Raw genomic sequence first — 12505 nt, forward strand, 5'->3', positions numbered from 1 at the left:
GTAGTTGCGGGGAGCCCGTCACGACAAACAACCCGGGCTCGGGCTCCTGCGTGGGCTGGGCCCCGCCTCCCACCACCGCCGCCGTGGCCTATAAATCCTCGCCAGGTAGCCCCGGCCCCGGGCGCCAAACCCCCCCTCAACACTCTCCTGCTCCTCCGTCTTTCCCACCTCCCATCTTTCCCACCGCGCGCGCGCGCTCAGCCAAACCAATCGACCGGAGCCAGCCGCCGGTACTGCGCCCGATGGCCAAGGCGCGCAAGCAGACGGCCTTCTCTGCCGCCGAGCGCTTCCTCGGCTTCCACCACCGCCCCGGCTCCGCCACCGTCGCCCCGTCCCCCTACGACGACCTGCCGGACCTGGCCGAATCGGACGTCTGGTATTCTCCATCGTCGGACGCGCCAACCACCACCGCGGATCAGGACGGGATTCAGCGCACGGACAGGGCGCCCAGGGGCGAGCCGCCGCGGCGCGTGGGCGGGCTCAGCCGGGCGTTCGCGGACGGGCGGCAGGTGGCGTCGTCGGCGCCCGTCGAGGTGCCCGCGTGGCCGAGCCGGTTCGCCGACCTGGAGCTGGAGCCCGAGCCCGACGAGCAGCAGCAAGACGACGCCGACGGCTGGGTGCCGCCGCACGTGTACCTGGCGCGGCGTCAGGCCAGGGCGTCGGTGGTCGAGGGCGTCGGACGCACGCTCAAGGGCCGGGACGCGTCGCGGGTGCGTGACGCCGTCTGGAGCCGAACCGGATTCCCCGGATGACCTCAACTAAATCGGCCGGGCTGCTCGGAATCAGAAAATTCACCTTTTTTCTTCCTTTGGGTCGCAAATTTTGTAATATGGTTTGTTTGATTTTTGTTCCAACGAGTTTATGAGAAGCGAGAAAGACCAAAAAATGCTGTGGTTTGTTGTTGTAGAATCATTGTACATTTTGTTGAATTGTTGTTGATTGTGTAGTTGGGCAGGATTCAACCGAAGATGGTTGGAGTACTACTATTATTCTTTCTAGTTTGTTGTGGCCTGAAAAGAACAAAAACTGACCCATCTTTGTGACGAGAGCAATAATAATGACATGTAGTGCATTTCACCTGAGTATGCTTTCAAATCATGCTTGTACAGTAGTATATGTAGAAGTTGTTTTTTTCCTCGATCTTCTATGTCCCAAATATTATAGTGGGTTTGGTTGGGGAAATTAGTATGACCTCTCTTTCGAATTATAATACGTTTTGTAATTTTAATATGGACTACATAACAGCCATAAATATGCTAAAACACATCAATATACATCCGATTTGAAAAAAAAAAGTTACTAGAACATCTTATAATTCGGATTGGTTGGGAGGCATGAGGTTTGAGTTTATGAGAAATATGCTCCATTATTTCGTTGGGAGGCCAATTTCCACACCCTCGTCTTCCCCATGTTAATGAGTATGGGACGAAATTTCTTCTCAAACTGCCACCACTTATAGTATCTACAACAACAATTGCCTAATATAAGGCCCTATACGCCGGCGGATGCTCTCGCTGGCAGTGACCGGGCAATCCCCATTTGTCTCTGTCCACAACCATAGTCCCTATATGCCCGCACTCAAATTCATACAGTGCATGCAACAATGTAAACAATGTTGATCAACATCATAATAGATCGGACGAGAAATAGTTCGCCGGATTATACTACATATGTCTTTTAGGTCGACGGGGGCGGAGCGGGTGCGTCGGCGGGAAGAGCTGGCCTCGCGTTGCCCTCCGACTCCGGCATCCGCATCCTCACGGGAGCCGCAGGCACGAGAAACTAGCGATGCCCGGGCAGAGCTGGCGCAGGAGGGGAAGGGTGATGCGGAGCATCCCACGGTCATTCCCATGAACCAACCGTGGACTCCCCAAGCACCAAGTGGAGCAATGACTAGAGTACATGCAAGAGCTATCGATCTCTCCTTAATGAGCTTCAATATGAACCAGTAGAGACATGGCTACTACCTCAAACAGAAATGTTGTGTGTGCTTAGGTATCAAGAACATGACCTCGTAGACGCTCGGAATAAAGATCAACCCACCACGGATGAGGATAAGGAAGCACGATGAAAGGAGTCATTGAAATGCTACAGCGGCCGGACATCTGGCGCCCCGAGATGCAGACAACAACAGCAAGGCAACATTTGTAGTGCTACAAGATCCGGACATCTGGCATCGACCCCCCGGACATCCGGCCGAGCCATGAAATTTTGGCTCGAGGGCATCAGTACCACGGCCAGCCTCCAGGCCGAACATCCGGTGTCTCTCATATAGCGTGACATCCGGCCCCCGGCCTGCACAACCAGGCCAGAGGCCCATGTATCCCCCCTCTTCCTCTCTTCTCTCGTGGAAGACTATATATAGACCTCCCCTCCATCTAGCTAGGGTTAGCAAAGGTTTAGCTCATTTGAGATTGAGTTTTGCTCGTCCACTAGCATTCTCCCATGGAGATCAAGGCCTCCATGTGAAAAGATCCCCTAGTGGATTCAAGACCCCTTCTAGGGAAGATCCTCTTGGATATCATGCCCTCAATTACTCTAAGGATTGGGATGAGCTAGTTTATCTTTTGCCTTCTTCTGTTGGATTTGAACCCTTGTATCCCTTATGTGTTGATGGAAATACTGCCCTAGAGGCAATAATAAAGTGGTTATTATTATATTTCCTTAATCATGATAAAGGTTTATTATTCATGCTAGAATTGTATTGACCGAAAACTTAAATACATGTGTGGATACATAAACAAATACCGTGTCCCTAGTGAGCCTCTACTAGACTAGCTCGTTGATCAAAAGATGGTTAAGGTGTCCTAACCATAGACATGTGTTGTCACTTGATAACGGAATCACATCATTAGGATAATGATGTGATGAACAAGACCCATCCGTTAGCTTGGCATAATGATCGTTCAGTTTATTGCTATTGCTTTCTTCATGTCAAATACATATTCCTTCGACTATGAGATTATGCAACTCCCGAATACCAGAGGAATGCCTTGTGTGCTATCAAACATCACGACGTAACTGGATGATCATAAAGATGCTCTACAGGTATCTCCGAAGGTGTTTGTTGAGTTGGCATAGATCAAGATTAGGATTTGTCACTCTGAGTATCGGAGATGTATCTCTGGGCCCTCTCTGTAATACACATCATAAGAAGCCTTGCAAGCAAATGACTAATGAGTTAGTTATGAGATGTTGTATTACGGAACGAGTAAAGAGACTTCCGGTAATAAGATTAAACTAGGTATAGAGATACCGACGATCGAATCTGGGGCAAGTAACATACTGATGGACAAAGGAAATTATGTATGTTGTCATAACGATTCGACCGATAAAGATCTTCATAGAATATGTAGGAGCCAATATAGGCATCCAGGTTCCGCTATTGGTTATTGACCGGAGAGGTGTCTTAGTCATGTCTACATAGTTCTCGAACCCGTAAGATCCGCACGCTTAACGTTCGTTGACGATATAGTGTTATATGAGTTATATCATTTGGTGACCGAATGTTGTTCGGAGTCCCGGATGAGATCGCGGACATGACGAGGAGACGGGAGAGGAGCGAAAAGGTTGATCTGGGTGAGGGTTTGACTATGGTTCGTTTGAGCAGGTGGGTTTTTTGTGAGAGCAATGGAAGAGGGGGTCGTGCGGACCATAGTGAGCCAGCCGACGTGGCGGCAGTGCCCGGGCGTGCCCAGGCCTCCCCATATCCGCCTCATATGGGCTGGATATGGGGTTGCCGAACAACCAGGGTGTTTGGGCTGGTTTTGTGAAAACCCGGTTGGATGACAATATTTAGTTGGGCAATGGCAGCTGGCCCGGACCTTTGGGGCCAATTTGAGGGCTCTGGTTGTATATGCTCTTATTTACACGTCACACCAAACGTACCTTTGGAACTAATAATCGACTTTCAAACTCTCCTACTATTTATTTGCTTAATATTGTCAAACACGCTCTGAGATGAAGTTGTTTAAAAAGAAATCTTTTCATAGTAAAGCAGGCGCCCTAGCGTTTTTCTCTTAAAAAAAGGTGTTATTAAGAAATTGGGCCTTGGAGAATTACCGTATGCCTTGTCCTCTAATTCAGTGGAGCTCGCTGTGCACTGTTTAAAGAAAAAGAAATCACCGGCGACGCGTTTTGCCTCCATTGCTTGAATGCTTGTAAGTTGTCCAAGCCGTGGATCGAGTATACTACGTTCCATTCGCAGAAATATAAAAGTACTACTAGTACTAGTTGCCATTTGCGCATGTGCGTCTCCGCAATTTTGTATTGTGGCGACGGGCATACTATTGTGGGCAGAAGAGATGCCACTCATGCTGTATAGAGGTAATAGCATCCCAGGTACCCTAACTTGCACACAATGTGATGATTTGGTCCTAAAGTTGCAAAACTAAACTAAACCATACCTCAACTTGCATCCAATGTGATGTTTTAGTCCCAGGCCAATCACAGCTCGCCAATTGGCTGGGCCGGTCAGCGCGCGGATTTTCTCACAAAACCCCCTGCGTTTCGTTGAATCAACCCGGCGAGCAGCAAGTAGAAGTAGTCGAGGTGCGCGCGGTTGAGGTTGTTGGAGAACCAGCTGGCGCCACCCTTCTTGGTGGCGCCGTCGATGGCGGAGATGAGGAAGCTGCTCAGGAAGTGGCCCACCCCGAAGATGCTGAGGAAGAAGGCCAGCCCCAGGCTGCGCAGCGCGTCGGGGACCTGGTCGTAGAAGAACTCCTGCAGCCCGATCATGGCGAACACGTCCGACAGCCCGAACAGCACGTACTGCGGCACCATCCACCACAGGCTCATCGGCAGCGCCGCCTTGGGGTCGTCCACGAGGCCGGCCTCCCTCGCTACGCCCAGCCGCCTCGCCTCCACCAGCGCCTCCACCACCATGGCCACTAGGGCGAGGACCAGCCCGGTGCCGATCCTCTGCAGCATGGTGATGCCCGAGGACAGGCGCGTGAACCGCCGCGCCGCCGGCACGAAGAGCCGGTCGTAGACTGGGATGAAGGTGATGATGGTCAGGCTGATGAACGTCTGCAGCGCCGCCGGCGGCACGCGGAAGGTGGCGCCGATCCGCGGGTCCAGCGTCGTCGCCTGCTTCGTGAAGAAGGTTGACGACTGGGAGAAGATGACGGCGTAGATGATGCACGTCGCCCAGATGGAGAACAGCCGCAGCAGGCCCCGAACTTCCTCCCGGTGCTCCGCGTTGAACTCACCATCCTCGCCCGCGAGAGTACTGCTTGTCTAAACAACAGATCAACCACATTCAGAGTTAGCACTGTATGTAAGCCTGACAAGATCATACATTCAGAATTCTCATGGCCAAATTGCAGATTTCAAACGAAAAATGATGGATGATGAGTGATCATACTTGGCGCATTGGCTGGACTTGGAGCCTTTGAGGAGCGTGACGAAGGCCCTGGCGAGGCGGGCGAAGGGGCTGGACCGGGTGGAGGTGTAGTAGCGATACCGGCGGGTGCCGAGCAGGAACATGGCGAGCGCGAAGACCATGACGAGGCAGGGGATGCCGAAGCCGAGGCCCCAGCCGATGTTGTCCTGGATGTAGCTGGAGGCCATGGTGGTGGCGGCGGTGCCGGAGCACATGCCGAAGTACCACCAGTTGAAGAAGGAGCTCCGGGAGACGGACTCCTCGGGGTGGTGCTGGTCGAACTGGTCGGCGCCGAACGCCTGCGCCCACGGCTTGTGCCCGGCCTCCGCCAGCGCCACCAGGTAGAGCGAGACGTAGAAGATGGTCACCTGCACCGGCGACGGCGAGCACGCGCCCGAGAGCGAGGTGAAGCTGGTGCACCCGTCCGAGTGGAACACCGGGAGCGCCGAGGACAGGGTCAGCATGCCCATGCTCTGCAATGGCAACCCGACTGTCAGTGGTCAGTCGGACGCACTTCTCTGTCAGTGGAAGTGCGCGGGCTTGATTGGGGGAGGGCGGACAGAAAGGGGTTCGTTCACGGAGCACTTTTTATGTCAAAAGGGGAATTTTTACGGGAGGGGAAAAGTGGGCTGACCACGACGAAGAGGACGGAGGCGAGCACGATGGTGCGGAACCGCCCGAGCCAGGCGTTGGCGACGCAGGCGACCAGCAGCGGCAACATCGTGACGACGCCGCTCCACGCGTTGATCGCCGCGGCGGCGCCGGCGGTGGACTCCCCCAGCGGGCCCGTCAGGTAGCTGATGAAGTTGGCCGACACCCCGTGGTACGCGAACCGCTCCGCGATCTCCACACCTTCAATTCCAAACGACACAGAAAAGACCCAAATTAAGGCCACCCCTCGATCGATAATCATCCATGTACTGGATCGGGGGCCGGACGTACCGAGGACGAACATGGCGGCGGACCATCGGCCGGTGGAGGCGCGCGGGGCGGGGCCGCCGCGGAAGTCCACGACGCCGGGCACGGCGCCGTCGGTCCGGGGCAGGAGGAGGGCGCGTGTGGCGTCCATTCTTGTTCAGTTGGGTCTGGTCTGTTGCGTGTGCGTGCCGGCAAATCTTCAGTTGGAAGGGGCTGCACAAAGGATAATGCGACGGGGGTCGAGCCGGGCATCATATACCGTGGCGGCTGGCTGGGGTACAGTACGGGATCGGGGCAGCGCGCAGCACGACGGGCGGGCTCGGACAAGGAGGTACACGACACAGTGCCATCTGCCCTTTGCCCTTCGCTTTTCTCTCGTTTTTCTTCTGGGAATCTTCCGCTTGGTTGACTGCGGGTTGATTCAGCGAAACGGCAGGGGGTTTTGTGAGAAAATCCGCGCGCTGGCCGGCCCAGCCACTTGGCAGCCGAGCTGTGATTGGCCTGGGACTAAAACATCACATTTGGTGCAAGTTGAGGTATCGTTTGGTCTAGTTTTGCAACTTTGAGACTAAATCATCACATTATGTGCAAGTTAGGGTACCTGGGGTGCTATTACCTCATTATTCTAGAATGGCTAGGAGGCCAGGAGGAACATTCCTTTGGGGCTTCCTGGAATGTACTACTCCTTCTGTTTACCTTATCCGCTGTGTATCCACACTTCTCTCTTGAAACGAGGCTGTGTATCCACAATGGCAGTGACAGAATATTACTAGTACTAGAATAGAGTAGTACATGTTGAAAAAGAGGATCAGCTAGCAGAGATAGATGGATCATCATACGTACTAGGCAGCGAGGGAAAGAGGGAGGAAGCGGTGGACAAGGGAGGGCAACAGGGACGCGCGCTTTTGGCCGCGCGCGTGCGCCTCGTCTCGTGTCAGTGCTTTTGGGAAGACAAGGACGCTCCAGTCCATGGGTGCGTGAACCTGTACGCCTCCTGTTCACGTCGCTCGCGCGCGCGTACCCCAGCACCACATCGGGGATATCCTGCCTTCGCCGCCTGGCCGCCCAACCAACAAAACAGCGACCGCTTCGCTTCCGGTGGCGGTGCAATGGACGGATTCGGTCTTGTTCCTCTTCGTGCTCTTTCTTTCTACTAGTGTTGCGTACGGCTAGTCCGGGCCGGGGAGGGAGAAGCTGCTGCTTGTGTAAGATGAAGCGTACGGGGACCATAGTCTCGCGATAGGGCGGCACATGCACGCACCGGTTCAAATCGTTTTAATTAGCTACAAACTTCCGGGGGCCGTTTCAGACGCTGCTCATGTAACTCATGTTTCAATTCTTGTGGCTCTTGCTCCTCAACAGTCTATCGTTATCGTATCATGTGATCATGTCCACGTCCGTTGCCCGCCCGGCCACACACACGTGACACGTAGAGGCGGGCGCACATAGATCACTGAGTGAGGCCGAAAGAGACGTACGGCACGGGCTCATGACTGCGAGTAACTTTTTTCCTTAATCCTCATAATAAGTGTCACACGTCTGGCTCGGAGCAACTTCGACTTGATGTTTTTTATGGCAAGTTTAATAGTTTAAGGATGACAACTTTAATTATGAAGCATGACAATTTTTTGTTTGGAGTTTTTTTAAAAACTTTTTTATGCTAATTTTAGTTATAAAAACATCAAGACAGTGTTACTTTGTGTCACACATGTGTTACTTATCATTTAAGTTTTTCTTTTGGTGTTGATGATGCATATCTAATCTGACTCGTACCTACTTCAATCTTTTCTAGTACCGTGATAGTATAGTAATAGTACTAGTACGTTTTTTCTGTGTCAGCGAGGTCGCACTTGGACCTTCACATTTCTCCCCAATAACTAATTGAAAGTGATGGGGTTTATGGCATGTAAATCAGTAGAGACGCCTGCTATCTATAGCATGTCTACACATCATTTATAGATACCGCCAAAAATAAAATGTACAACAGGGCATCTGGTTAGGCTGGCTGTACACACTTCAACGGATCTAGCTTGCCTGCTCCCTCCTTATGCTCCCATCCGTGCTCCCACTTCATCCTACAATTGTCTTTTTTCTTTTTTCCTTTCTAATCTAATCATCTCTCCCCTGATTTTAAGGGGATGGAACCGGACCTTATTTTGTTCCAATCTAATCATCTCCCGCTTGTAAATATATGGCCCACAAACATGCGATCTATCAGCCAGGACGTGGGATGGACTCGTACAACGGAAAAGAAGTCATCTATAAGCAGCGATTTATACAGGAGCAGACCTTCTATATTTCTGCAGACAGCCTCTAGCGGTTTTCTTTTTCTCTCTCCTCCACGTCACTTTTTTCCCTACATGGACTGTGTTACAGACAGCTGACTAGATGCCTTTGTATATGCCCTTATCTGATGATCGCAGTGGTGAGTTTTCTCGGCTAGCAGCTCAAGCTATATATTGTTCCGTGTAGTTACTCACACACGTGGTTGGTGGGGGCGTCGACCGTCGTACGTGCTCGATAGATAACCAGACATCTGGCCGTTTGATTGATTAGCTGCGTAGTGGCGGGCCAGTGGGCAGGCAAATCCTTTTGTCAATCCTTCTGCAAATCCCTTTTTTTTTGGGGTTCATCTGGGCAGGCGACCTTCAAAAAAAATGAAAATACCAACCACTACAGTTAGATTTATTAGATTTGTTGCTATATTATTAAGGGCAATGGAACCGAGTAGTAGTACAAATGGATGCTGGATGATGATCTCATGGTTTGATTGATATGTGTTTTTTTTAAACGAGGCAAAGAATTTGCCATTTCAATAATTAAGAGAGAGTTGTAACAAGGTTCGAGGACCACAGCCAAACAATGGCAGAACAAAGGTGAATATAAAGCAACTACTCGCGATGTAAAATTACACCCAGCCCTTTGGCACCCGCCAACATCCGCATTGTCGCCTCATCCATGATTTTTTTCACGAGAATCGTCGTAGGCGTGGAGACGTTCCGAAAGACCCTAGTGTTCCTCTCCTTCCAAAGTTTCCAAAAGATAAGCATAAGCAGGGAGGCCATGCCTTTCCCATTAGGCGAGCGCGCGAGCGCAATCTCGGTCCACTAATGTCTGACACTTCGCATAGCCGCCCAGTCCGCCGTGACAATATTGCTCAGCCCAATCTTCGCCTTTACCGCATTCCAAACCGCAACCAAAAACCGGCATTGGAATAGGAGGTGCGCCGCAGACTCCTGAACTTGGCTGCAAAGAGGACACAAACCGCAAGTCGGACACCCCCTTCGTTGTAGCCTGTCCGCCGTCCATACTCTGTTGTGAATGATTAACCAAGCAAAGAACTTGCATTTCGGAGTTGCCCAGACTTTCCAAACGGTCTTTAGGAGTGGTGTTGAGGTGCGTCCCTCGAACTGTAGCGAATAGGCTGAAGAAGTGGAGTAAGTACCGCTCTCCGTAAGCTTCCATGTGGTCGTATCATGCGTGCCATGATCCAGGATTATCCCATCCAACTTCTCCCAAAGGGTGACGAAGTCATGTATATGTCCTGCGGTAATGCCATTTGTCATGTCAATCTGTGATATCCACGGTTCATCAGTGAGTGCCTTCCTCACAGAGCAGCCTTTCTCTTTTGAGATCTCAAAGATTTTAGGGGCAATGTCCATCGGCCTTAAGCCTTGACCCCATTGTCAATCACGACCTTCGTAGCAGCCGCGAAAAGGTCCCTGTCGGCCTCGGTGCAAGGAGTGCCCAGTCCAAACCATGGCTTTGGCGGCTCCGCCCACTATATACAGCACCTTTCACACAATTCCAGTAGAAAGCACGGAAAGCCAAAATGATATGGATGTTAATTGATATGTGTAACTGCATACTGATATCATGAGCATATACACATGCAAGATTCCAGCTGATTGCAACGCTAGTGTTTATATATGTAGGTCAGTACGCATCCTCTTTCTCCATCATTTTTTTTCCTTTTCCCTCTTATCTTAGGCAAATGAAACTAACTCCATGCCTATGGTGGAGGCTAGAGCATCTGTCCTTTTGTTGCTAATCTGGACTGCGCACTACGGAAGTGTCTCTGACTCATCTTTGTCTCCTCAGGAGGCATATCCCATGCCTTTTACGACGAGAATATCCACTATATACAGCACCTTTCACACAATTCCAGTAGAAAGCACGGAAAGCCAAAATGATATGGATGTTAATTGGAGTTGGCTTTTGCAAGCTCCCCATTACATTACCCCTTTTCTAAAGGTGAGGGGATGGGTGCTTCCGTTGGCTGGTGGACTCCTCATCAGGATTATTTGGTATTCTAGTCGCGCCAGATGCTGTCATCCTTTTGGGAGCTAGCTAGCTACCCATCAGGTTCAGGATGGTTTGATATGTAACCGCAAAGTCAGATCTCACCGGATCCTTAAAGCTACCAGCATATGCTGGCATCTAGACTTCTGAATTCCTTGGGATAAAACCGGCCCCGTGTTTCACTTTGAACGAGAAGTGTAGAGTTCATGCTTGGTGTGTCTACCCATGAATATTTAACTGGGAAGTGAGTTTAGAAGATCCGAAAAAGATACCACGCCCATCTGGGGAGGTTAATTAAGCTTCTGGCACCCATTTTATATCGCACTTGTACCTTAAACTTTAGTCTTTTTTTTTTGGCTAATACCTTAAACTTTAGTCTTGAAACATAATGCCTGCTGCTTGTTATGTGCAAAACAATGGCGGTGGAATCTCTACAAGAGTGGTAGGATAAGTATACAGATATTCCATGTTGAACAACTGTAAATAAGAAAAGAAACCCGCAGTTCAACGAAAGAAGTAGTCACCCACATTTTTCAATTCCTAGTACTAGGATTGATCGAGGCACGCGTTTTTCAACGGATTCTCAAAGGGAAAGAGCCAGAGTTTTTCAACACAAGCTGCTGAATAAATTATGAGTTGCTCAGAGGGGGAGTAGTATCCACACTGTTCGATTATTCCCACATTCCATGTTCCTTAAATAAAAAGCCACGCACCTGTATATCCGTTGTCCACGCGCTTGCGTTGCGTCTACATTTCGTTTCCTTAAAACAAGAGGACCGCAGACTAGGTAAGTACAGCAGGTCAACAAGAAACTGAGGGAGACGTAGCTAGAAAAGTAGGGATTCGATTCGACGGTTTAGATGTGAAAGGCTCAGATCAAACACAAGGGGGGCCACCGACACTATGGAGAAAGAGTATGGGCTAATTCATACGCTCAATTTGACCATTTTAATTTCACGTTTCCTTATACGACGAGGCATAAGATTGGACAGGGAGAAATACCCCGCGACCAAACGATGAGAGACAGTACACCGATCACACGCAGTTCAAGACCTTAATTGGATTACAGTGTCATGTAGTGCACTACAGAATAGTAGTGGCCAGCTGCAACGGGCATGGAACGCTTATTGAGGTTTTTGATGGTCAGCCGCGAGGTAACTAGAGGGCAGCAATGCACTCGATCTCAATCCTGGCGTTCAGTGGCAGAGCTGCGACTTGGTAGGTCGAGCGCGCCGGTGCAGGGGCTGGAAAATCTACAAAGGAGAAAAGGTTGAGAAATTCAGAAACAAGGTGAAGAAATATCCTTGCACACGGTTCGTGTCTCAATTACTGCAATCAGAGGCATAGATAGATGCTGACAACAATAAAGGGAGTACAAACATCGTGCTTACATTTAGCATAAATCTCGTTCACGTTCTTGAAATCCTGTAGGTCGGCTAACCTGCACGTACAAGGATGGAATTATTCCCAGGGATCATAACATCTTTTAGCAACAGAAATTCCATGTAAAGGGCATGCAGTACTACATACATGATTGTTGTCTTGACAACTGATGAGTAGCTAGCACCACTTGCTTTCAATATTTCACCCATGTTCTTCATAACCTGTCATACAACAGGAGAAACGCAAAATAGATGTCAGAAATGGGCACCAAAGTTGCAGCAGATACAAGAGACGTTTATTTAGTGACTGCAAAGGCAGGATCACCAATACCATCACCTAATTGCATATGATTTCAATATAGAGACTAAGGGCATCTCCAAGGCAGACCCGCAAACCTCCCGCAACCGTCGTACCGCAGAAGCCATCCAACGCGGTATCGGTCCGCGGGGCGGTCTGGACGCGACTTCTCCCACAAACCGACGACAAACGTGGGGAGGTTTGCGGAATCCGGACCGAACC

General features: G+C 50.4%; 3 protein-coding genes across 4 annotated transcripts in view; 1 reads left to right on the forward strand and 2 right to left on the reverse strand.

Annotated features, from left to right (window-relative positions):
* Window positions 1-105: 105 nt before the first annotated feature.
* LOC123041186 (uncharacterized) lies at window positions 106-1077 on the forward strand. Its single transcript, XM_044463875.1, has one exon. The coding sequence runs from the start codon at window positions 243-245 to the stop codon at window positions 750-752; it is 510 nt and encodes a 169-aa protein (XP_044319810.1). The 5' UTR covers window positions 106-242; the 3' UTR covers window positions 753-1077.
* A 3081-nt stretch (window positions 1078-4158) lies between these two features.
* LOC123044678 (protein NRT1/ PTR FAMILY 5.10-like) lies at window positions 4159-6828 on the reverse strand. Of its 2 annotated transcripts, none has more exons than XM_044467496.1 (4): window positions 6326-6797; window positions 6018-6235; window positions 5366-5856; window positions 4159-5230 (listed from the first exon to the last, which is right to left on the reverse strand). In XM_044467496.1, exons 1-4 carry the CDS (start codon window positions 6450-6452, stop codon window positions 4474-4476), a joined length of 1593 nt encoding a protein of 530 aa, XP_044323431.1. In that variant the 5' UTR covers window positions 6453-6797; the 3' UTR covers window positions 4159-4473. The 2 variants fall into 2 exon arrangements, with proteins under 2 accessions (XP_044323431.1, XP_044323430.1); XM_044467495.1 differs by having other exon boundaries at window positions 4868-5238; window positions 6326-6828.
* Window positions 6829-11507: 4679 nt separating this feature from the next.
* LOC123044680 (reactive Intermediate Deaminase A, chloroplastic) overlaps window positions 11508-12505 on the reverse strand; it is a 4975-nt gene continuing 3977 nt past the window's right edge. The window contains exons 4-6 of the mRNA XM_044467497.1: window positions 12134-12207; window positions 11995-12044; window positions 11508-11856 (exon numbers count right to left, since the gene is read on the reverse strand). Coding sequence (XP_044323432.1) covers window positions 11762-11856; window positions 11995-12044; window positions 12134-12207 — 219 coding nt within the window. The 3' untranslated portion in view covers window positions 11508-11761. The remainder of the gene's footprint in view (window positions 11857-11994; window positions 12045-12133; window positions 12208-12505) is intronic.

The sequence above is a fragment of the Triticum aestivum genome, chromosome 2B, assembly GCF_018294505.1.
Source record: "Triticum aestivum cultivar Chinese Spring chromosome 2B, IWGSC CS RefSeq v2.1, whole genome shotgun sequence".
Taxonomy (NCBI): Eukaryota; Viridiplantae; Streptophyta; class Magnoliopsida; order Poales; family Poaceae; genus Triticum; species Triticum aestivum.